Genomic DNA, 24018 nt, shown 5'->3' with positions numbered 1-24018 from the left:
CAGGTGTTTGCTCTTCTTTCCCCGTTTTCCCTCTCGATACCCTTGGTGACAGGTCTTTGCACTCTCTACTGCAGGCAGTGGCTTCCACGTGACAAAGTCTATCCCCTTGGTGTTGATGACACAGTGGACAAGTTAAAGATGATGGAAGGACGAAAAACCAGCATCCGCAAGTCTGTGCAGGTGGCATATGACCGAGCCATGATCCACATGAGCCGAGTGCACGGAGACCATCCCTTCATTACATCCAGTTACCTGTAAAGGATTGAGGTGACTGAACCTCGTTTTCCCCCCAGACCTCGTGCTCACTGCATTGGCAGAGTGGACCATCTCATGCACTGACTGGCGGGGGAACACCGTTCCCAGCAGCTTTCAGCAGTCCTCAAAGTACCCTGAAATGTGCCAAAAAAACCTTGTCCAGCTTCTTTCTGAATGTGTCTGCTGAAGAGCTGGCAAGAGATGGAAATGTGTAGTCTGCAGGGCTGGGAGTAAGGTAGTTAGCAAAAGCTGACCGGTGATAGGAGCCAAGGTGAGTTGATGCAGTGAGCAGAGTGCAGCACTTGGATGTTTGGACCTCATGCACCCTCCCTTGTCCCTGCCTCCCCTGTGCTGCCAGGGTTTGTAAGTTGTCAGCTAGCCTGGAGTAGTTCCTGGGAACCTGCCACCACTGTAAACAGAACCAGGATCCTTTACGGAAATCCCAACTTGACTTTCTTGTGCCAAATTTACCCAAACCATCATTGGCCTTTTCATTTTTCTTTAAATGATATTGTCCTATCATATAAAAACCCCCACAAAATCATAGCTGGGAGTTCACATTATGATTTTCCTGCCTGTGTACATACTGTTTTCATGTTTAGATTTCTCTCATTGCCTTTAGAAAAGCATGAGATATATCCATGACCTCCCCCCCCCCCTTGCTGCACACAGTTACATGCACAGATGCACAGAGCTTTAAAGATGAAAAGCAGATTACCTGATCTGTGTGTATATGTATGTCCTAGAAATTTATTTTATATCTGTGAATCTGCTGTTACATTTCATATCATGACTGTGCAGTATGGAATCTAAGCAAGGATAACTTCCTTTTTTTAAGAAGTAAAAGTAATTTTGAAGGTGTCTAAGTAGAGTTGAAGCAGCTCTGCAGGTACTGAGGTTGATCAGGGTTGGAGGGAGATACATCTTTTGTGTTGGTTTATGCACATTTGGTGTAAGGCTCCTCTTCCTTTTTTCTCTCTTTTCTGTCTCTTTAATGTTTTCTTCTGATGCAGTTCGGGTTGAAACCAAGTGCTAACGAAAGCACACAACCATTTTGCCATTTCCCCTTCTCCCATGCAGACATATCCTTTCCTTGGTGTGTGGGTCTCCAGCGTTGTCATTCATCCAAAGCCAAGTAAACCCAGCTCTGCAGACAGTGTGTTTGCATTGCAAAACACAGGGACAAACTGATGTCTGGAAACTTGATGGCAAAATCTTTTCTATTAGCCAAGGACTTCATGATTTCTCTGATCTGTTCTGTTGCTTCTCTCTTTTTGCTTTCCCATTTTCAAGAACCAAAGGTGCAAAGTAAGATTGTAGATTGAATATCACTTTGCTTTTTAACTCAATATTTTTAAATTATTTTTAACCTTTTCATACTGAAGAGAATGATAATGAATAGTGGGGAGTAATCACTGCCATTTCTATTTGGTCTACTTTTTTAAAATGCCACTTCTTATACACTGGGGCATGGAACCACATTTGAAGGAATTTTAAGATTCCTGCAACATATAGAGGCAGGACATAGGTTTGTAAAAATACTAATAGTGATAATAACACCTATGGAGTGTGGCTAGGGAAAGATGTTGTGTACATAGTTGTAAAATGTTCTAAATTATTCAGACCTATTGTCACTATTCTTGAAGTCCTCAGTTGTGTTGCTGGGTCTTTTATATGCACACAGTGTAATTTATTTAAAGGAACATACACTTTTCTAGGTGGTAGCTCAGCTGTGGACTTGTGACCTGTGTATATGCTTTAAGGTCTTGGGAGGTGGTTTTTTTCGTGTTTGTTGGTTTTGGTTTGGTTTTTGTTTTGTTTTTTAAATTACATTTTAGAATTTGAATTGGCTAATGTCCTGCTGTTGCTACGGAACCTAAATGTTACTGTCAGTCTGCTGTAAAGCACAGATTGCTCTATTTATTGTAGAAAGTGAGTTTATTTGATTTCTAGAATTGTTTATATCAGATGGTATAAGAGGGGTAATAAGAAAATCTATGCTTGTAAAGAAAAGAAAAACCTAATTTTACCTTCTATAATCTGACTGTCTGAGACTATATTTTCTCTCTGAGAAATAAATGTTCTAATGTATGAAAAAAACCAAAACACTGCCCTCAAGAAGTGTTCTTCCTTGCTAGTGTTGTCCTGAAATCTAGAACTTACTGTGATGGCTTTTAATCATCTCAGTTGTCCCAGATGCAGGCAGAAAGCCTGCAAAGAGCAATGGGGAAGTGAAACACGAAGGGGTTTCTTGTCCTTGACCATCTCCTGGGGATGAGGTTGTTCCCTGTGCAATAGGTGACAGGGCTAGATGCTGCAGGGTGCGATCCCACCTTGAGCCCTGCACAGCAGCGTGCTGATGGGGAAGCTGGTTGAGAGTCCCGAAGAGATGGGAATTGGCAATCTGGGGCTTGAATCACATCTCCTGGTGGTGCTGGACCAGGGACAGTGGGACTTGCCAGCAGATGGGATGTGGAGGCAGCAGGACAGACCCTGCAGCTGGGTTGATCCCTGTTGTGTGCCTGGGGAGAGTTTCTCATCTCAGCATGGCTCTTGCATTGTCTCTCTTCCCTGAGATGCACTTTTCCTTCCCTGAACAGGTTCATGTTCCTGCAGGCAGTGGTGCACTGCAAACACTTGCCTGACCCACACAGCTCAGCTGATGGTTGGAATTGTGTTGATGTTTTTGCTGTTGGGTTTGGTGGTGGTGGGGTTTTTTTGGTTTGTTTGTTTTTTTCTTTTGTTTTTTAATTCAACTAAGGACCACCAGGTCTGTTTCTCAGAGAAAACAACAAAAGGCACACACAGACAAATGTCTGAGAGAAACAACTCCAGGTTAGGAAAGTGATTTCTTGAGATACTGTTTGGAGTTTTATTGGCAACAAGGTTGTGCCTGTCACATGCTGGGCCCCGGCCTCGCTGCCCCCTGCTTTTTCTCCACTGGGAACAGAAATGGAAAGTAGACGGACCAAGAGCCTCCGCACCAAGACAGCCCTCATGGCGCAGCAGGAGTGCTGGGAGAAACCCAAGGTGGCCCAGATTGGGCCTCCTGCCCAATGCCCTCCTACCCTCACGCCCTCCTGACTCCAGCCTTTCACACGTGGCAGATGGCTTCTGCCCATGGGAAGAAAATGGTGCATTAAAACATTCCCAGCCTGCCTGATTTAAAAGCAGATGCAGAAAGGCCAGCCAGATCCTTTTGCCATTCCTGGGAGGCTGTGTCCACAGGGTTGGACAGCGCCAGGGACAGCCAGTGCTGGATCCAGGAATATTCCTCCCTGTAGAGTCCTGCCAGCCAGCACTGGCTGGTCTCCACCCTGCAGTGCTCAGAGAGGCACTTGCCAGCAGCTGATGAGCTTGGATACCCTGTTTCTTGGACACAGCTCTGCCCTGCTTCCTGCTGGGAGCTCCCATCTCCTCTAACCACCCAAATTCTGTCTGTAGGGGATGCCTTGAGATCTGTATTTCTATGGCACCTCTTCCTGGCAGACCCAACACTGCAAGCACATACTGGGACAGACATTACCTGCAGGTCTGAAACACCCCCCACATCCAGAGTGGTCCAAAGCCCTTTGACACCACAGACAGGCATCCTTCTCGGGCATGGAGAGGATGGGGAGAACAAGGGGTGCACATTATAAATATAAAATCTGCTACAAAGAGAAGACATATATTGTACATCTTTGACCCATATACACAAGAACACAATATACACAGAACACCCCGGAGGAGTGGGGGCTTTGTAAGGAGCTTTTGGGAGATATTGCTCCCCTACCAGCCCCGCCCTGCACCTCCCCCCCACACTGGAGGGGGCTGTACTCACAGAACATCAGTCACCAAAAGTTCCATCAAGCTGGCACGCATAATTCGAACTGTATGTGGATGGAGTGCTCATCGCCCCTGTCATGCCTGCCCTGCTGCCCTGGGGGAGAGGTAGGTGAAGAGGATGGAGAGAAGGAGAGAGGGCAGGCACGAGGGACTCTCTTGTGAACCCACAAAGTGCTTGGGGTCTCTGGACCCTCGGAGCGAAGGTAGGCCCTGAGAGAAACTTCTTGCCCTGCCACCCTCATGGGGAAGGATTTTCCGGCCAGGCAGGTCTCTGATAAGGCATTTTCGTCTGGGAGATGGCGCAAACAGTGTCAGAAGAGAGAAAGGAGTAGATGGGGTAGCGCACGTGGTGCAGGTTAACATGAGGCAGACAAGCCCAGGACAGGGAGTGGAGAGGACAGAAAGGCTTCATCTTCAGCTCTGGTTTATCTGTAAACCTTCCCTCCATGGTCTCCCCCAGCCCCTTAAGGTCTCCCTTCCTGGCTTGAGCCTCCAGCACGGTGTAAAATACTGACAGTCATCAAAATGGCACATCCAGGCGCATGGAGTGGCAGACAGGCACACGTTAAGAGTTAAGAGTTGATGTGAGCTCTGTACAGCAAGGATCAGCTCCCAGCTGGAGTGTCTAAGGACTTGGGATGACAAAAATGCCACAGTGATCAGATCAGGCCAGGACGACGGAGCGGGCATGGGAGAGAAGAATGAGTCAAGTCTGGGCACCTATCGGCGGTAATGATTGGGGGCATCTGCAAACATGTACTTGAGTCTGTAGGCTTCAGCGAGCAGGAGTCCAATTTCTTCGTTACCCCAGTGTATTGTGGGCAGGTTTTGTAACAACATCAGAAGGCCCTGAAAGAAGGGAAGATGCTTAGTTTGGAGAGGTTGAAGGCAGAGTGCAGATCACTTACTGTGATCAGAGCTCAGGTGCAGGGAAGAGCTGGTATGTGATGTTTGAACTGTCCAACAGCTCAGTTCTCTGTCCTTACCACTGAGGCTCAAAAGTTACTTTTAAGGAAAGCTCCTGAGACCAGATGATCTTGGAGCCAGCTCTGAGATGACAGCTGACTGTCCACATTGGGCTCCCAATTAGAGCAATTCCCTCCCCTTTACCCCCATGGAATTATCCTCAACCTCAGTGTCTTACCTGGAAGTCTTCCTCATCTAGGATCTCCTTCCGCCACTTGATCAAGAAGGCAGCGCAGACATACAGGTGGAAATGTGAGAATCCTTCTGGCTCTGACTGTGGAGAGCAAAACTCTGGGTCAGCTCCTCCAGCTCATCTGGAGAACGACTTCCCTGGACAATGTCCTACTGGGTCACCCATCACCCAACTCACTATAAATGTCCTGGGGCCACACTGCTTTGTTTCCCTCATCTCCCCAGCTGGTGCCAGAAGACCTCTGTCCTCTCATGTACAGGGAATCGGCCCCACGGTGACATGCCCAGCAGGAAGGTCAGTGGAAAGCTGTGTACCTGGTAGGTGTCCCAGAGGCGGATGGTACAGCGAAGAGGCAGCTCCCTCATAAGCAAGTTGTTCATCCAGCGAAAGGCAAACTGCAGGTATTCGACCTCGTACTTCCTAAAGTGATTATGTACCTGCTCTGAAACAGCACATTTCACTTACACACCTGGGGACCACAGTGCCCCAGCTCCTGCACACTGCTCCGAACACACTGGTTTTCACCCACTTCCAGGCTGAGACCTTTGTCTCCCAAACTTCTCCACTCCTCACCCTGTGCTACCCAGCCAGCAAATCCTGTCACCAGGAAGTTTCTGGTTGACCCCACCCTACCCTGTTTCCATACGTGTTGTAGGCAAGTGTCTACCCCTGCCCCACTTACAAAGAGAGTACTACTTAAAAAGAAGGCCTCCTGCTGTTATGACAAAAGAGCCAACATGATCAGGTTCTCTTGTCACCTACCATCGATCCGGCTGACTAGCTCCTCTAGAGCTTTGACTTTCTTCTGGATCCCCGGCTGTGCAAAGGTGTAGTTGTCCTGTGGGGAGAGGCCACAAGTCAGAAGCAGCAGCTTTAACAACAGCTAGAAACGATCAGAACCAGATCACCACCAGTTCGACAGGGAGATGAGACTGTCATGAGCCAAGGAGACATGGCTCTTGAGCACCAGGATCACCTGCCTGCTGTGAAGTCCCACTGAAGGACAGTGCCATCAGCATCCATCTCCCCAGGATTTTACTAATGGATTTAGCTCAGTGAAGTAGCAAAATCTCCCTAATGCCAGAACGTGCAGAACACTCATCCAGACAGGGAGAGAAGACAACCACACTGCTACCCCAGCAAGGGAAGAGAAATCTCCATGGCCCCAGAGGCTCACCTGTATCCCATCCAGCAGCTTGCTCATACACCAAAAGCTATCAGCTTCGATGCTCCGTAGAACATCCTGCGACAGGTTTGTCACATCAAAGTTTTCCACATCCTCCTCTGCAAAACAGAGAGCGAAGAGCATCAGGAAGATGGGGGACACCAGGCAGCGCATGGGACAAACAGAGGGGCTTTATCAAGCATTGCAAGAGGACTACAACACTGTGCATGTGAGAGGCATGCTTGGCACTGATCGCAGTACCCATGCACTGACCTACTTCTCCAACTCAGGTGAAAGGCTGAAGAATCCCAAAAGACTTGTCAGCCATGACCTGAACCCAGCCCAGCTCCCCAGGGAACTGTGGGAGGGATCCCACAGCACTGCCATTTTTGTCATCCCTTCTGGAGTGAGGGCTGTGCATGGACAAAGCTCTGGCATATCGGAACCCCTCGAGCCAGAGTGCATCTGCCCTGAGTGACAGCAGGTCTCTGCCAGCTGGTAGCACCACAGGGAGAATTGGGAGAGTTGAAATCTTCACCGCAGCCAGAAACTAGGGAAGGAAACATTGTCCTTGGCTTGAGGCAGCACAAGGGAGCTCAGTTCCCATTCTCAGTTGGATTCATCAGCATTAGCTCAGGATTAAGCACAACAGAGGCACCTAAAAAGTGGCTGCCAACTTTGAGGACTCATGAGGAAGAACTGCCAAAGCTTCAAAAACCTCTACAGGAGAGCAGGACTATCGGGCACAGGTGCGAGAATCCAAAAGCATGCAAACTTCTCCCTGGACAGCAAAAAGACCCCGAGTTAAATCCAGCACAGAGTCTGACAACTGGGCCACATGGAGAGAGACAGCTCAACTTTGTGGAGTTTCTCCTCCTTAAGCCTGGCTGACACAGAGTTCTCACAGAGAAAGTTAAGGGTTCTCACAGAGTGCAAAAGGCTGCCCTTGCTTTTAAGTGGGCTTATGAACCCCCAGGAAGGGTAAGGGAGAGATGCCTCGAGAATGGAATGACAGCAATGCTGGCTGAATTTGGAGCAGAGATCACTTGCTCCAAGCCTGGTGGAAAACAGGCATGGGAAGGCAGTGGAACACAGGTGGGAAGACAGTCAGGAAACACAGGTCTGCCCCTCTTGGTTTGGCTTACCCAGCAGCTCCCTCCCTTTTCTCCTTGGGAAGAAAGCACCCATCATGTTTCTGTCATGCTGGTAAATCAGATCAACAAATGCCAGGGCTAAACTGGCTCATTTCCAAACTCAGAGGCTCAAAAATACCAGCAAGCACCTTTGATGTTCCTTGGAAAAGAGTGAGAGAGGGAGAAGATGGGGCTCCGGGCTGGAGCCAGGCCACCCTCTTGACTCAGACACACTGCAGGGCAGCTGTCACAGACTGGCACAGCTGTGAAAACCAATACCCAAGAGATCCTGCCCGAAGGAGGAAGGGAAGTGCAGAGCCAGTGACTCCAACACCTCTGCTTCTCCTCCAGGGCAGAGCTCAGCTCTGAAGCAAAGCTCAGCTCCAGAGCAAACTGCCACCAGGAGCTTTAGGGACAAACAAGAGCTTAACCCTACATTAATCTCGCAGTTTTGTACTGCAGAAAGAGCAGTGAAACTGTTTTCCAGCTGCACATCATCATCATCTGACACTATCACTCTTCTGCTGACTTCTCTATAGCCACTCTCAAATGATTCAGGTAATAAGAAAGGCAGGCAAAAAATCTGTTTAATATCCATCTCCTTCCCTAGCTAACTTTCTCCCACAGAGGAAGGTGGGTGGGCAGGCAAAGGAGCAGGACAGGGTACATGTATATGGCCAGGACTAGCGGGAGAGGAAAGCTCAGCCATGTGGGAATGACCCCTGTGCAGAAAACTTCCCCTTGCAGCTCAGGCATGAGGACCATGATGGAGAAAGGGATGTGCCCAGGTGATGGTGAACACCCTCCTGCTTGCATGAGTATGGGGTCAAGAGGAGCAACTCTGCCAACACCCCAGTGTCAAAGCAAAACAGTTGGCATGAGCCAACACACATTGCAAGAAGCTTTGAACAAAACCCCAGGTCTCTGGAGTGTGGCTCAGCACAAACATCTGCTTAGCAGCATCACTAAAGAGGCCTCATGGAAGATATAATATATAATCAATATATGGCTCTGACAGGGAGTGAGAGGAAGCCAGTGGCATGGTGACAGCTGCTTGAAGCAGTGCCACAGGGAGCCCGAGGGAAACAAGGGCTCGGGGAAAGCAAAGTTTCTGTGAGTGATGTTTCAAAAGGGTTTAGGGAGGACACAGGAGAAGGGACGGACCAGAGAAGTCAGGGCTCTAGCCATCCACATCCCTCCTTTCTGTAGGAAAGCTTTAATGACTCCCCCTATTCTGGCAGCTGGGGCTCAGGGCAGGACTAGACAGCTGGAGGACAGTTAAACTCAGTCTTAGCTCACAGCTGTGCATAGCAGTGGGCAGGTCTCCACTGGTGCAGTGAGCCTTGGGTCCAGGACAGAACTGGTTAGAAAATGCTGATGTCAGAGCCTGGGCTGGGTGAGTCACAGTGTAACTACTGACACAAGGTTCCCCCTTCCCTTCACCCAAGTTTCTGCTCCTGCTTACAGGGAAACAGTGTCTTAATTTAACTGTGATTAGGATTTAGTAACAAAGCCAGTTAGAAGCGAATGACATCAATACTTTCCATGGCACTGCTTCCGTCTACAGACCTGGTATGACACCAAACAGGTCCCAAAGCTGGGACAACCTTATGCAAGGCCTTGAATCAGGAATGGAATCAGGAATGAATCGAGATGGGCAGAGAACACTGGGACAGGGTGCAAGGGCCAGCACTGACACTACCTGGGGATGCTGAACTCATTTCTGAGCTCTGTCACTGCTGTTTTAAATGCAAGCCCTAAGAGCCGGGAGTGACTCAGTGCAGCAGGAAGTGCTGTAGGACCTGAGCTGAGAGGCAGTTTTAACAGGACTGAGAGCTCTGTATTCCTATACTTGCTGGGCCCTCTCTGATCACCCGGAAGCAGAGGCACATGGTTTCCTCCAGGAGGTGCCAAGTTGTCATTCCTGCCCCAATTCCTCAGATGCCAGACTGCCTCTCTATATCCCATCCCTGAAGCTCTGCCTTCCCAGCAGCACTAGCAGCCTGTGCCCATCCAGGGGGCAGCAACAACTGGCTCAGCAGCTCCTACAGCCTCAACACCTCCCTCAAGCTCTTCCTCACCAGCATCTTCCCGGCAGCACCAGCTGACAATAAGCAGTGGTCAGCAATCTGCAGCAGAAGGCATCAATCAGCCAGTAGGAGGAATCAGTCCAGCTACAGATTGGTCAGTGGCAGGGGGCCAAAATGCCCACGCTTGCTGCCAAGTAGCTGAGGCAGTTGTGTTCATGCAGGAGGCAGATAGAGCACTGCAGGAGAAGATGAGCCAGCTTGCCAAGCTGAGGGAAAGGGGAAAAGGGAAAACACAGCAGTTAAATCTATCCCACCTGCCAAGGGCTCACAGCAGTCTGCCCAGCACCTGGAAGGAACATGAGTTCTGGATGCAGACTGGGTGGGTTAAAGTACAGGAGAAGCAACTGGTCCCAACTGGCACTGCAGAAGGGGCCAAGGGAGTTCAGACACAAGGACTGGAAAACTCTGGGGAAGAGCTGCTTCTCCCTGCCTCAGGGTAGTTAGTATTTTCTGAAGCTGGTCAAAGGGGCACATACACTGGATTCAAGGCACTGCTCAGAAAGAGGGAAGCAGTATCAATGGGACCCCTTCAGTCAGGTTAGAGAGATGTAAGTTAACAGCAGAGTCATCCAGTTCCCAAAGCATCCAGGGCAGCTAGGATAAATAGCTTCCTGTGAATGTTTTTCACTCATTGGTCTGTTTATCTCCTTCAGGACCTGGAGAGGCATGCACTCTTCCTCCCCACACCTTCTGTGGTGATGACAGAAAGGCATCAAGTCAAAGACGCAGCAGTATGGCCAGCCAATCTGCTCTAACTGCTACCCCAAGCAAGCTGTGTTTAATCCCTCTACACACAAGAGCCTGGGAATTTGTTGGGTAACTGCTCGTGCAGTCGGCCAACTGTTGGTTCGTTGTTCGTGTCAACTTCAAAGACAGGAAGGTGCCAAATTGTTTCCTGATAGTGATCAATAAGCTACAAACCATTCTCTACCCAAACAACCCACCTTTTCCCAATGGACATGTTCCAGCCCTTAGAAACTTAGAAAAAAACCTCTGCATGTCCCACTGACGGGTGTTTTAGGCCCTGGTCTAGTAACATATATAATGGAAACATTATCAACCAGACACATTAATCAGCTGATGAGCACCAAGGAGAGATTTTAACTGATATGTAGAAAAGATGATTTGTTGTCTGCAAATGCGATGCCTGCCCAAAGCATGGGATGATAGGTCAGAAGTCTACAGTGACCTTGGCAATGGGGACTAGCCTGTCAGCAGAGCTGAAATCACTTCATGAGAAGCTACACAGCCAGACTAGGGAGCAGGTAGCCACCAAGACAGTTTGTGACCTAAAGGCTGGTTTTTAAATTGCAGGCTGTGGGGACATAAGGGGGATGCATGATGTTGCTTGGTCAAATTCTATTCAACGGGTCTCACGCAGAGGATTTTCTCCAACACAAGTTTCAGAGATAGCTGGAAAAAGGAAGGTCACATCCACAGAGGAAGCTTCCATCAGGGGTGAAAACAGCCTTGGAAGATGGTGAGAAGCATGACCCCAGCAAAGAGATGGACAGGGCCAATGCAGCATGAACTCTGATGCCACATGCAGAGAGAGTTAAGCCATGACAATCAACATGGAACAGGAATGCAAGAAGTCACACCAGGTACCCACAGGCAGCTCTGATGCTTCAGACCAGTTCCCTTCTTACATAGGTAACTCACTGTGCACAGCTCTACTGCTAACTCAATAAATCAATCCTGAGCCTCCGTGAGGACTATGTGCCATCAATGCTGCTCAAGCAATAAGGCACAGGAGAGGCCACTCAAAGAGAACCCGTTCAGACCTGAAATGCTCTTGACCTCCCACAAAAGGGAATTCACTTCGGCTGGTAGCATTTTGTGCCTTCTCCTTCAGGCTGCAAGGAGCAACAGCATTTCCTAGGGATCGGTCCTGAGCACACTGACTATCACAGTGGAAAGTAAGGTGGCTTACCTCTTCACAATACCCTCAGAAGAGGCAGATCAGTACTAGTTTACAAAGCCTTAGCTTGATAGTGGAAGGCTTTCACCAACTTCAACATGTTTTGGATCAAACCTTAAAAATATTTGTTCAGTGGGATTTCTGTCCCATTGTATAGGACAGTCATACAATGGGACAGAATGTATGACTGTATAAATGTATGACTGTATTAGTCATACAGTCCTATACATTCCTGTTTCCTTCTATTTACAACGAAAACTAAGAGCCTTTGAACATAGGGATTACGACATCCCAGCATTAACATCAACTCCAAAACACAGCTAGAGACGGAGAAAGAACAAAAACGCTATGGGTGGAAAGGACTTGATCTCCATCTAAAAGCCACAGGCTGACAAGAAATCCAAAAGCAGCAGGAAGAAGTCAGTTCGCTTTCTGAAACTCTCAGCTTGAGAAACACACCTGTACTAGCAGCAAGGGACAGGAATCCTTACTTAAATAGCTTATTTTACATTCTCAGCAGGGTCTCTTTATACTTCACTCATTCCTCCTAGAGCAAGAACTGTCTCCAAGTCCAAGCTTTGAGAGCAAGACCCTCCTGCAACTCTGTATATCAGGGCTTTGCCTAAACTCCCTCAGTGCCTAAAAGACCCCATTCTCCTCCAAACTGTAATGTTGTTAAGCACATTCAAATGCAAAGCCACTTTTAGCACTTTCACTTCTGTGGGGCTCAGCAAGATTATCAAACTGAAGCCAATTGAACCAGGAAGTAGAGATACAGTAAGAGGTCAAGATGCATCTCCAACCTGGCACAGGCACTCTGAAGGAAAAACACATCACCCCCTCCTCCTGCAAGACAAGTTTTCCTCATGCCAGCACTTCACACCATTTCAAACACCATCGTCAAGAGTGCTTCAAGCAGCAAATGTAACTTACCAACATGCTCAGAGAGGAACACAACAAAGAACGGAGTGACCAGGTCATTGATTCCCTGTACATAGCCGCTGGCTGGGTGTCGAATGGCCCAGATAAACAGGATTCTTTCAAAAATCTAGGGAAGAACGAGGGAAAGCATGTACCTGCATTAGCCATGCGCAAAGCAAAGGCAGAAAAGCATAACTGCTAAGCTCAGGTAGTGGAGACCATGCACTGACAGGCTTTTCTATAGCAATACAGGTAACGTAAAAAGCATAAAAGTCCTAGGAGAGACTCCTGTATGATCCACAGATCCCCCACATATTCCAGCCCGCTCTCAGAGAACAGGACAGTCCAGTCAAGACTCCTCATCAAAGCCTCTGCCTGAGGAGAAGCAGACTCAACTTTCCAAGAACTTTTCAAGATAGCTTAATATCCACAAGACAGGGCTGCCTCTTATCAGAGCAGCATGCTTTGCTGAACATCAGGTGGAAAGCTAAAGTATTAGCACAGTACTCCCAGCAAAACATCACAGATTGGGACAGTTCCCAAAGAGTAGTCTCCCCCACAACAACCAACGTGCTATTCCCAAATTGCCCCATCCTCACGGACACCATGCTCTGACACACCACATACGCACACTGGGCTTGTTTCCAAAGAGGACAGGTGCCCGCACCTCTTGGCCATCTCTCAAACCCGTCCCTGGCCGGGTTGCTCACATACCACTTTGCACAAAAAACGTTTCGAAGTAAAACAGAACTATCTCCTCTTCGGGTTCAAATGCCTCCAATTTGTCTCAAAACAAAAGCTTCAGGTCTTTTACCAACTCTTGGCTACATCTTGCCACAGAAGAGATGATGTCATAACCCTCGAGCTCCAAGTCTTTCAGAAATATGGGACAAGACCAGACAGTTTCAGCAGGTACTTGCATCAGGAGCTGTGACCCAGGGAAGTTTCCCCACAAAGCTAACTCACTAGTAGAAATGCTTGTCTAACTCCACACACACGCCCCATGGCAAATGTGGAGCAGGAGCTTCACTTCCCCTTACCTCCTGGACGAGTGGCTGCTGGAAGAGGGGAATGAGTGGGTTGGTCCTTGGAATGTCAATGTGGATCTGGAAAAGAGGGTGGGTTACACACACCAACTGTGCTTTCTGGGGCCACAATAACTCATCACAGGTTAAAGCGCCTCAGCGGCCCACCAAGCGAGAGCTGCATTTGCTGAGAAGCACAGTGAGGGCTATAGATGACAGCTGTACTGAGAAAATCATCTACAGTTTTATCTCCAGTCTCCTATGCTCAGGTGCAGGCGGGTGGCCAGAGCTGGGAAAGAGTTGGGGTCTGAAATTTATTATTAGATCATTTTAGGGAAAGCTTAAACTAACAAGGACAGAAACATGGTGCTTTTTTGCCAAGGAGAAGACTCCTATGAGCTACAGCTAGAGAAAGTTCTAGCATCACCCTAACCACATGGACAAGCAGTGGCAACAGAGAGGAAAGGGACATAACCAAGGCAGAAAGACGGGCAGCTGGCAGAGGACTCATACCTGTCGGTAGGTGTCTTGATGGTGCTCCTCATTCCGGGAATCGTAATACTGCTGAATGAAGCCAAAGTACTCCTCCCGCTTGCGCTGCAAAGTCAGCTTTCGACGCTCCGAGTTTGCAGGAAGATAGCCCTGCACCAGGAAAACCCATATCAGGGCAGACCCTCTTCCTGACCACAAACCATCCCTTGAAATCCTGCCAGTCAGCTGTGCCCCCAGAAATATCAGGCACACAAACTCAGGAGCTGGGGAAAGAGCTTCCATGGCATTTGGCTTTCTGAGCCCAATGTCTTCAGGGATCTTGGAGGAACCCAACTTCATTGGATTCACTTTCCCTCGTGAGAGTGAACCGCATATTTCCCCACACCAGTCTGGGCTTTGAGCTCAAAGAAGATGTAGCAATAACACTTCCCAATCAAAAAAACCCTAGAGCTCGCCTGTAGACTGGGCACAGATAAAACACAAGCAAAGCTGGTTATGGGACACATGAAGGTCTAGGAGCAGGTCTCTGGCTCAGCACAATCCCCCCAGACTCCTGTGTCAGAGCTCCAAGTACTTACTGAGAGGAGACGCCATGTCACAGGCCGGACCTCTCTAGGTACACCAGGCCAGCTGCATTTTCTCAGCTCATCTGCAAACGGACAGTGGTGGCAATGGATTAGATCCTAGGCACGTCCAGGCACCACTGTACCTAGAAGGAGAGGAAAGCCCAGTCTGCTCCTGCAGGCTCTGGAGACACTGAGCCACCAGGAAGGCTCCCACACTAGCAATGACTGGGCATGTGGTTCTGTTGCAAGGGGAGTAGAGATGACTTCAGCTTAGCTCGGGTACAGAACTGGTAGCTGCAGGGGCCCCAGTGGGCCAGAACCTCAGTTCTTGTGCAGAGTCCAACAGCCCCCAGTGATCCCAACCATCATATACAAGATGGAGAATGATAAGGAACACAGAGGAAGTGGCTGGAGCACATTATCATCTGCCAACAGAGTGATTTGTGCAACCATCCCACTTGGTGCAACTGCAGGTAGTCTGCAGTAGCAGACCCAATTACAACTTGATAGAGGCAGCAGACCCTCTCTGCCTTCCCCTTCCCACCCAGAGGCACCCTCATTTTGCCACACTTACCCAGGTCTGTGTTGTGACTGGAAAGGAGCTGTCGAAACTTCTCCAGCCGCGTTTTCTCCCTCACAGTCATGGGGGGAGCACCAGAAGCATTTTGGTCAGAGATTCGGGCAACAAGTGGAATGACAGGTCGAAGGGGAAGGGACTGCTGCTTCTGAAGGGGGGTCCGCACACAGGCCTCCTCTGCAAGGACCAGATGCTGCACTGAGGTGATTGGAAGGAGATTGCACCTCTCCAACCCTTCCTCACTCTTCTAGCCACTCTCAGAGACCTGCCACTGCAGATTTCGCCCCTCTCTTCCCCAGCACCAGTAAACAGCATCATTGGCCCACTCCAATGGATCGGCTGGTTCACAGGCATCTGCTGCAGCTCTTCCATCGCTTCCCCCCATTTCTCCTTCCCTTTCTTCCTCCTGCATCCAGACACCCGGCTGCAAGCGGATCAGACTTCCCTCTGCACATGGGAAACCATGGGCAGGACACAGGTGACAAGGTAGAAGCAGCTGTGGGAATTCCAGAACTGACCATCAGATCTGCTCTGCTCTCCACTGATCTAAATAGCAACAAAGCTAATTGCTAGTGCAGAAAGAGGAGGCAATGGGCTGCCAGCGCCACCTTCTGGGTTACTTTCACTGCACAGGCAGACAAGGCAGAGTGAGCAGGGGCTGATACTGCCCAATTCCGTGCCCAAGCTGTATCGACCTGGTGTCAACAGGACCTCATCCAGATCTTTACCAAGAGCAGCACACTCTAGGCCACAAAGGAAGCAGACAGTGAGCAAGCCCAAGCAAGAACTTAACAGATCTCCAAACTCCCTTAGCACCCAGAACATGGGATACTCTTGGACAGACATGCCTGTAGCAGGATACTGAGCAGCAGAGGACACTGAAGCATTAAGACTAGGTCGCTAAAAATGCTTGGAGTACAGGATACTACAAGGAAGAAAAAGCCTCTGTTATGCTTACAGGTTGTGTCACAGCCTCTTGCCCATACCCTGTGAGTAGCAATAAGCACTTGAGTTCAGTGGTCAAGTAGGAGAGCACTAGAGCAGGAGGCTGCCCCTGAAGACAGCTCTTACCAGAAGTCCTGGAGAGCTGGGCCTCACTGCTGGACTTGATGACCTTGCAGTTGGTGGGCATGTCACCGAGAGTAGACTGGGCCCGCTCGGGTTTCACCCGCAGCTTGCTGTGGTTCTCTAAAACCTGGGCTGCTGTGGCCTTGGCCACTTTAGAGTTCAGAGTTTGCAAAGAGGAAGAGGAGGAAGAGAAGTCCTCATCTTCGTCATCGCCGATGTCCCAGGCGTCGCTGGTACTGCGGGCAAACTCATGAAAGCTGGAGGCCTTCTTGCTTTTCATAGGCAATGCGCCGGCCTTGGAGCGGTCCTTGATGAAGCTGCGAGCCAGAGAGGAATAGTATCAGAGCCATGCCATTACATGAGTCCATTTTGTCTCCTTTCCCCACATCCTGGTTCCAATCAGCCAATCCCTTTATCCAATTTCCCTGTTCCTCCTCCCAGACCTAAGGAATACATTAAGTCTGTCTGGGCTGCCCACTGGAGGCAGAGCTTGAGCTGCTCTGACAGCAGTCACGGAGGCCACAGTGGCAGCAGACAGCTGGAGAGAAGCCAGGCTTCCCAGCTCAAAAGGGCAAATACAATTCCTCCAGCTTTGCCTTCCCCCACCCTACAGAAAACAGGTACATTACCACCCCAAAAAAGTCTTGCAACCTGGAAAGAGGCACGTCAGAGGTTAGACAGTGCAGGTCTGCTCCTGTGGACAGTCCCAATACAGCCGTGATCGTTCCCAGCAGCCAGATCAGCCTGGTTCTTTCCTCAGGCGCAGGAGGAGCCTTTGCATTTACTTTTAAGCTACAAGAGTCAAAGTCCGCCACCCGAAGCAGGGAACTTTCACCACTACACAGCACGAGATGGGGATAAGGAGCCAGTTCAGATCAGTTCTGACTTTTCCTGCCAATAACGGTGCTGCGGTTCTCCAGTCTTGTAGCCGCTGGGCAGTTTTACCTCCCTTTCCCTTAATTCTTCCAGCTCCAAAGAGCAGCAGAAGAATCAGACACCACTGCTAAAAAAAAAAAAATAGTCTGTCTCCTTTGATGGGGCTGTTACTGTACGGATTTCTGGCCATAAAGGGCACAGCAAATAAGCTTTCCGTGCAAGCTTTCATAGCACTCGAGACAGCACAGCACCCCACTGCTGTCCCTCTTTGCTGCAATATCACAATGCCAGGGATGCTAGAGACCTCCACCTACTGCAGAACTGAGCCAAAAACCTGCAAAGCCTTGTGGCCTGCATCTTCAGGAGATAAACACTTACTTTTTGGTGAGCCGGGAATCCAGGGGAGGATGCTGTGCTCCATAGACAGGTTGAATGCTGCAGGAAGGGGAAAGAAAAAAAAACAAACCCAAGACGCTACAAAAAGAGGTCCCACAAATTATCTCAGCTTAGGCTGGGGTCACAATTCTTGTCTGCTCTCAGGAGCTGAATATAAGACCAAAAGTAACTTCAAAAACCTTCTAACTTAAAAGCCTTAGATCCAAAGTGCCACATTCAGATGCAGATCTGTTCTTTGCAGCAGCAAAGAGAAGCCTTGTTTAAACTCTGAGGCCCTTTCCAGCCTGAACTGGGATTTTAGATCAGCTCTTTTCTGCGCCATCGATTCACTCCAAGTGACCACGTGTCTCAGTCTCCCTGCTGACGTTCACTCTCTTTTCCATTGAGGGGACTTCCAGTTCTGGGAATTTACCTTTCCAAGGCCTGTGGGACAGGGAAGGACAGTGACACTGGGGATCCTCCACAAATACACTTGAGGGTTTGAACCCCATGCTGGCTCTCAGGATCATAGCCTACGCTTGGGCATTGGAATGTCTGGTACAGTATGTGGTTTGACTCGGGTCCAAATCCCAGCTTAATCAACTACTTCCTATGTGGCCTGAAATGAGTCACCACAACTCAGTTCCTTGGCTCCCCATTCTGTGGAATGGGACTAATGGAACAGGAGCCTGAGGGCTCCACACACTGCATGGGGAACATCACCTCAGAGAGGAGCTACTAGACAAGTGCTAATCACTGGTTTTACAGACTCTGGATGTGAGACAGGGATTCTGAGTTATTACCTCCATTTGGGCAACTATTCACAGCCACCTCACCCTGGAAAACCATCTCTGAAAAACAAGTCCTCCCCATCCTCTGGTACGCGGCGTAGTCCCGCGACCCACGGCAAAGACAAAGGCCCATTCTGAGCTGGCACACAAGAAACAAGTTCCTCGTGGGTCAATAGAGCTGGTCTGGTTTCTAGGAGCTGCAGATGGTGCCTGGCAGTAAAAGGAGCAGAGCCCCGCCGTGTAGGAGAGCGATGGCAGCCTGGTAGAGCTGGAAAGCATGCTGGGAACCAGATGATGAGGAGGAAGCAGAAGCAACAGGTCCAGCTGGCACGGAAGAGATGCAGAGATCCAGGGCAGGGACTGGAAACAACCACAGCATAGAGAGATCCTGGCAGAGTAGCCCAGCAAGGAGTGGGCTCACCACTGCAGCACCTGTCCCTCATGGCGGGAAGTGCTGAAAAGGCTCACTGTGTTTACCCACCAACAGGGTGGTAGGATAGAGTGTGATGACTAATGAGCATCTGGAAGTCAGCACAGCTATTAAGCAGAGGTACCTCCATGGATGGCCACAGCAAGCAGATAATCAGGAGTAGGAAAAACAACCCCTCCAGATCAGCATTGTTTCCCAATGACTCGTGGCAGCTCCTTGCAGAAAAGGAGCCAGCAGAGCCTTTTCCATAACCAGTACCAAACTCGCACTGTCTCGCGATAGCCAGGACACCGCTGCCCTTCGCTGCGCTGAGACCCACAGGCTGCCAATGGGCAACTGCTTTGATTTGCCTGCAAAGGCCTGAACTTCACGAGACCAATGAATGATGCACGTTAGAGAGAGAGGAGGGGATGTGACAGCCAGTGCTGGGTGAGGAAACTCTTTCCTGGGGTTCTGAAGCAATTGGCCAATGGCTGATATAATGGCAGAGGGTCCCACCTCCCAAATAGCTTTTTAAAGACTCAGAGCCCAGACACTCCCAAACAAAGAATCTCATGCTGATCTAAGCTGACACTGTGCTCCCAGATTGACTGGACTCCCCCGTTCAGTCTCAGTTTAAGTTCTTTGGGACAGGCTCTTTGTTACCTGAATGTTCAGCATCTGGTACAATGGGTGACTAACGGTGTACGGTACAATGGCTGTGCTACCTGTGTTATACTGCTCACGAGATCATCACAGGGTGTGGGTTATTGACACTGCAACAGAAAGCATATCCATGAAACTTCAGTGCCCCTTTGGACACAGAACATATTTACTTCTAGCAGACTGTTTCTCCCCTTTTAGAACAGCATTTAAATAGCCCCAACCAGACACTGGCTGCCCATTTCCCCAAAGAGCAGGAAATAACACCACATCACAGCTGACAACACATTAGACCACCCTGCCAAAGCATCTTCAGGAAATTACTGGGGAGAGAATTTCCAATGCAAAAAACATAGGATAGCATTGGAAAGACAAAATAATATTTACCAGTTCTGCCACCCTAAATTCAGAGGGACCAAAAGCACCAAATAAAAGCTAATACAACTGAGTGACCAAATGCACAAAGTGTCATGGAAAAGGAAGCTAACACAGCGTCCAAATCTCTACAGAGCCTTCTTTTGTCAGATTGTCAGGGTAAAGAAAGGACACAGCCAAGAATCTGTACGAGAAGGTCTCTCAAAGCTCAGACAAAAAAGAAGAAAGGAAGCTTCCTGTCTAGCGACCGTGGACGCAGCACATCCCACCTCCACCTTTTGTGGTCACGTTGCCCAAGACCTATCGGTAACTGCCCCTGAAAATAACCGGCACACGGGGTATTTGGAGATGGTAACACGGCTCCTGCACAGCCGGATATTTGCCAAGTAGGCAGTTAGGAGCAGGAGAGAACACTGCCAAAAACTCTACGATGGAGTGTATTGTCTAGGTAGGACCGGCTGCCTCCCAGACCGGTTCACCTGGTTTGGGCTTTCCAAGTCAAAGCTCAAAAGTCACCAAAGCAGAAGAGAGACGGTGCCCAAGACCATCAGCTGAGTGCACATCCGAGACCTTCAAATAAGAGACAGCAGCAATCAGGAGACAAAATAACCCAGGGAAAGTACAGCATTTTCCTCCCCCATGAGGAGCAGAGGAGGAACGCTGAGTGCTCCTTGCTTTCCCTTCGCTTGCCACAGACCCGGATTGTCCAGCCAACCTGAAGGAGTCAGCACAATGACAGAGAGATGAGTGAAAGCACATTAGAAATATTTAAGTGGTCTAGCAGGATTTAAAGCCAACTAAGCATTTTAGATTGTGTGTGTACCCTAGGAGGGGAAGGGCAGGATTCACATAAGGAAAACGAGAGCAAATGTGAAGAGCCCTCAGATGTGAAAAGCACCTGCAAGAGCCTTCACAGAGAGGCAGACCCCCTCTCCCCATGGCAGCCTTGCTCCCAAGACATTATAGTGAGCAACTCCTTCATCACCACCAGCCTCTTCTTCCTAAATACCACTCGAATCAGACATTTCACTTGTTTCTCCCATCCCTGGGTGAGCGTGCATGCCTCGACAGGAACCAGGACATCACAGCCAGAGGAACTGAGGGGAGGTGCAAACAGAGAGCCCCTCTAAGTTCTCCATCTTGAGTAGAGGTGGAGAAGAATTAACATCCTATGTAAGGGAGGATAATGGGGGTGTTACTGGCGTTGGCAGGGGCACCCCTCTAGGACAGAGGTGCTGCCACTCAAAGTGATACCTCTAAGGACTTCAGGAAAGGATGAGCTTTCTTCGGTAGCTGTGGAAAGGAAGATGGTCCAGTCCTGGCTCTGAGGCCACCCCAAAGGGGCCTTCAAGGCCCTGATCCCTCCATTCTGTTTCTCATGGGGCAGCAGAAGCACACAGGGGTCCCCACAGCCCCCACACAGCCTGCCTTGTCCTACAGATGAGTGAGCAGTTCTGATCCTACCCTTGTCTCTTAAACAGTAAGCCTTCCTCCGTCAAACTTTCTCTGTCCCATAGCCTGGGGTGCCCCTAGCATCCACCCCGTTAGAGGGGGGAACCCTAGGCCCCCAGCCAGCTCCTCTGCCCTGCAACCAGGATAGGTACGCCTGGTATCCCTCCAGCCTTGCAGGGAAGTACCGCAGGACCCTCAATCCCAGAGCCAGCGTGGGTGACAGCCCCTTCCCAAGGCAGAGGGACGCCTCCAGCTCCCCTTCCCGACATCCCCCAGCTGGGAGGGTGGGTGTTGTGGCCCGTGCATCCCTTCCCCGGGCTCACCTGCCCGGCAGCTTGGCGCTCCGCTTCCAGAACTGACGGCCGCTCTCGGCCGCCATGGCGGAGGGAGGGGCGGGCCCGGCCGGCCGGCGCCAGCGAGCGCGGGAGCGAGCGACCCCCGGCCGGCCGGCCCCCGGCGCGGCGGGGCGCGGAGCGGAGCGGGGCGCGGAGCAAGCGGCGGCCCCCGCAGGCCGCCTCAGAGCCGCCCGCCCGCAGCTCTCGGCGCGGCCATCTTGACTCCGGGCGGGTAAAGCACCGCCATTGGCCACTTCGGGCAAGGCATTGCAGATCGGCCAATCGCCAGCGGGCAAGGGAGTGACTGTGTGAGGGGGCGGGGCCTACTGCGCCGGAGGGGCAGGAGAGACCATCGCGCGGCGGAGGAGGAGGGGGGGCGGTGGGGACCTAGGAGAGAGACCATCGCGGAATGACGCTTTGCTGGTTATCGCTGGACGTCGCTGTCCCTGCGCGCCATTCGAACGCACACGGGGGGGGGGGGGGGCATTTTAGCTTCAGTGAAGTGGCTGCTTCAGTCTGAAACAGAAGCTGTTTCTGTTCAGACTTTTTTAATTAAAAAAAATTACTCCCAGAGAGTGAGCCATTTTCTTTTTTATTTATACTGTATATAGCCCATAATTAGTGCTCCAGATGGGAGTAAAGCCAGTCATATTATTACTATTATTCTCCACCCCTCTTACTCCCATCTGGAGAGCGAAATAATAATTAATAAGGTGTAATTATGCAATTTGTCATTTAATTATGCAAATTACTGACCAAAATTTTTAACACCGCCACCCCCTAAACAATACCAAACACCTGTAGGAGAAAAGACTGCAAAAAATCCCACAAAAATAAGCAAAAAAAGCACATCCAGAGCACAGAAAGGGTTAAAAAGCAAACTGCATTGAAAAAATAAAAAAAAAAAAAGCCAAATTCAGGCTCCATCTGTGCCCAGATTCACCAAAACCACACCACCTGTAAAAGAGCATCTAATTCTGTCCCGGAGTCAATGCTCACCAGTACTCACCTGGCTCACCTCCTCTCTGGTCCCTATAGCCTCCTGTGCCAAGGGCTCTGCCTCAAAAAAAAGAAAAATCAAACCAAAACAAAAAAATCAATCCCTAAGACATCAAGTAAACATGGACACAAAAGTCACATCTTCATGCTGACATCAGGTGATGACCCACCTTCTCGCTGTACTCCTCTGGCCTTTTACGTTCAATTCTGCTTTACATCCTATCCCTCTGACTTCGTAAAGAAATGATTTACCAAAGTCACCCGGACGCACAGGGAGAACTGAAAGAGTCTCACTTTTTTTTAGGCAAACCTTCCAGGGTAACTGGCTGCAGCCAGAGACTGCAGCCATAATCGCACGGAGTATCTGGGTGAACGAAAGAAAAACACATCTGAAAACTCAGTGGATGCCTTCAGAGGTATTTAGAGGGCCCTTCCTGGACACTGCTCTCCAAATCCAGGAAAGAAAGCTTTTATGTGTCAGGTACAGTTGATGGGCCTACCTGGGCAAAAGAACAACAGTTGTCTCCCCCAGGAAAGAAAGCTTAAGGCCTCAGGATCTCCAGTGCAGGTGGCAGGCCACCCTGGACACTCTAAAGACAGAAAGAGTTTTATCTGCCTCAAGCCCTTTAGCCATCCTGAATTTAACTCAGAGAGGCAAACTGGGTGCTGCTCCTCTCAGAGCCTTTATACCTCCTGGTATTTGGATCCTCCCTTTTCCCTGTTCCTCACGGCAAGGGAGGTGGGTGTGGCTAGGGGTATATTAGCCCCAGCCTTTCCTCAAGGAGCTTGTTCACCAGCCAGGCTTCAAAGGATTAAGAGCTCTTCCTTTCTTTCAATTAATGGAGCTTCTCAAATTATTTCAGCATTATTAAACCACCAGCTTTGGCATATAAAGAGGCAGACCTGTGAGTGGCCATGAAGAGGATTACGCTTGAATGCATGGTTTTTGAAGCTATTCCTTTTGTGTCTTGTGTTCAGGGAGGGTAAGATGCTTTTGTAACTTGCTCTTTTTTTTTCTCTTTTTTTCTTTTTCTTAGGAGCGTTGCATCTTTTGGGATTTCCTGATCATGTCAGTTACAACTTGTCAGCTTTTCACAAGTGTTGTCCGGTCTTGAGGTGAAGCTACTCTGTGTTGAAGATGACTTCAGAAATCCAAGTTTCTGAGCAGTCAGTCAAGGGTTACAGCTCACGGATGGAATAAAGGCTAGGGTACCTGCCTCTGTGCTGCCAGGAGAGAGAAATCCTTTGGGAAGCTGGGGTGGAAACAGCAACTCCGTGAATTGCTCAGCTTTTCCTAGGCAAGAGCAGGTTTTAGGGAAGAAAGGCCCGTACTCGCGAAAGGCGCCGCGGGTCTCGCCAAGGAGGGGGGGGGGGGCGCGCGGCTGCAGTGGCGCGCGCGGCTGCAGTGCCGCTCCCGGCCGTGTCCGCCAGGCGGCGACTGTGAGGCAGGGCCCGGCGCTCGGGGCGGGCTCGCAAGCGGCGCCCGGGGGAAAGCGGCAGTGGTTTGGCCCTGCCGGGCTTCTCCGAGCTTAAAGCCGGAGTC

General features: G+C 49.9%; 2 protein-coding genes across 10 annotated transcripts in view; one reads left to right on the top strand and one right to left on the bottom strand.

Annotated features, from left to right (window-relative positions):
- Positions 1-2361, top strand: part of BRPF3 (bromodomain and PHD finger containing 3) — a 33386-nt gene extending 31025 nt beyond the window's left edge. For all 8 annotated transcript variants that reach the window (XM_032710742.1, XM_032710743.1, XM_032710740.1 and 5 more), the window contains one exon: positions 75-2361. In XM_032710742.1, the coding sequence (XP_032566633.1) occupies positions 75-258 (184 nt within the window). In that variant the 3' untranslated portion in view covers positions 259-2361. The remainder of the gene's footprint in view (positions 1-74) is intronic.
- Positions 2362-3893: 1532 nt separating this feature from the next.
- Positions 3894-21561, bottom strand: TBC1D22B (TBC1 domain family member 22B). 2 transcript variants are annotated; one of them, XM_032710756.1, is made up of 13 exons: positions 21465-21561; positions 17455-17511; positions 16204-16517; positions 15130-15309; positions 14568-14638; positions 14011-14139; positions 13513-13578; positions 12485-12599; positions 6420-6526; positions 6005-6080; positions 5557-5684; positions 5228-5323; positions 3894-4932 (listed from the first exon to the last, which is right to left on the bottom strand). In XM_032710756.1, the coding sequence occupies exons 1-13, from the start codon at positions 21518-21520 to the stop codon at positions 4804-4806; spliced, it is 1524 nt and encodes a 507-aa protein (XP_032566647.1). In that variant the 5' UTR covers positions 21521-21561; the 3' UTR covers positions 3894-4803. The 2 variants fall into 2 exon arrangements, with proteins under 2 accessions (XP_032566647.1, XP_032566648.1); XM_032710757.1 differs by lacking the exons at positions 17455-17511; positions 21465-21561 and adding an exon at positions 16852-17435.
- Positions 21562-24018: the final 2457 nt, after the last annotated feature.

The sequence above is a fragment of the Chiroxiphia lanceolata genome, chromosome 25, assembly GCF_009829145.1.
Source record: "Chiroxiphia lanceolata isolate bChiLan1 chromosome 25, bChiLan1.pri, whole genome shotgun sequence".
NCBI classification, from domain to species: Eukaryota; Metazoa; Chordata; class Aves; order Passeriformes; family Pipridae; genus Chiroxiphia; species Chiroxiphia lanceolata.
Note: the sequence above shows the minus strand (reverse complement) of the source record. Positions and strands in the feature narration are given on the sequence as shown.

Bases quoted from the DNA above. Each gene is read 5' to 3' on its own strand.
- TBC1D22B (XM_032710756.1), bottom strand. From the start codon at position 21,520: ATGGCGGCCGAGAGCGGCCGTCAGTTCTGGAAGCGGAGCGCCAAGCTG. The intron at 12,600-13,512 runs GTAAGGGGAAGT...GTTCTTCCCTAG, and splicing joins AGCAGCCACTCGTCCAGGAG to ATTTTTGAAAGAATCCTGTT. The intron at 6,081-6,419 runs GTGAGCCTCTGG...CTCTCCCCACAG, and splicing joins AGCTGCTGGATGGGATACAG to GACAACTACACCTTTGCACA.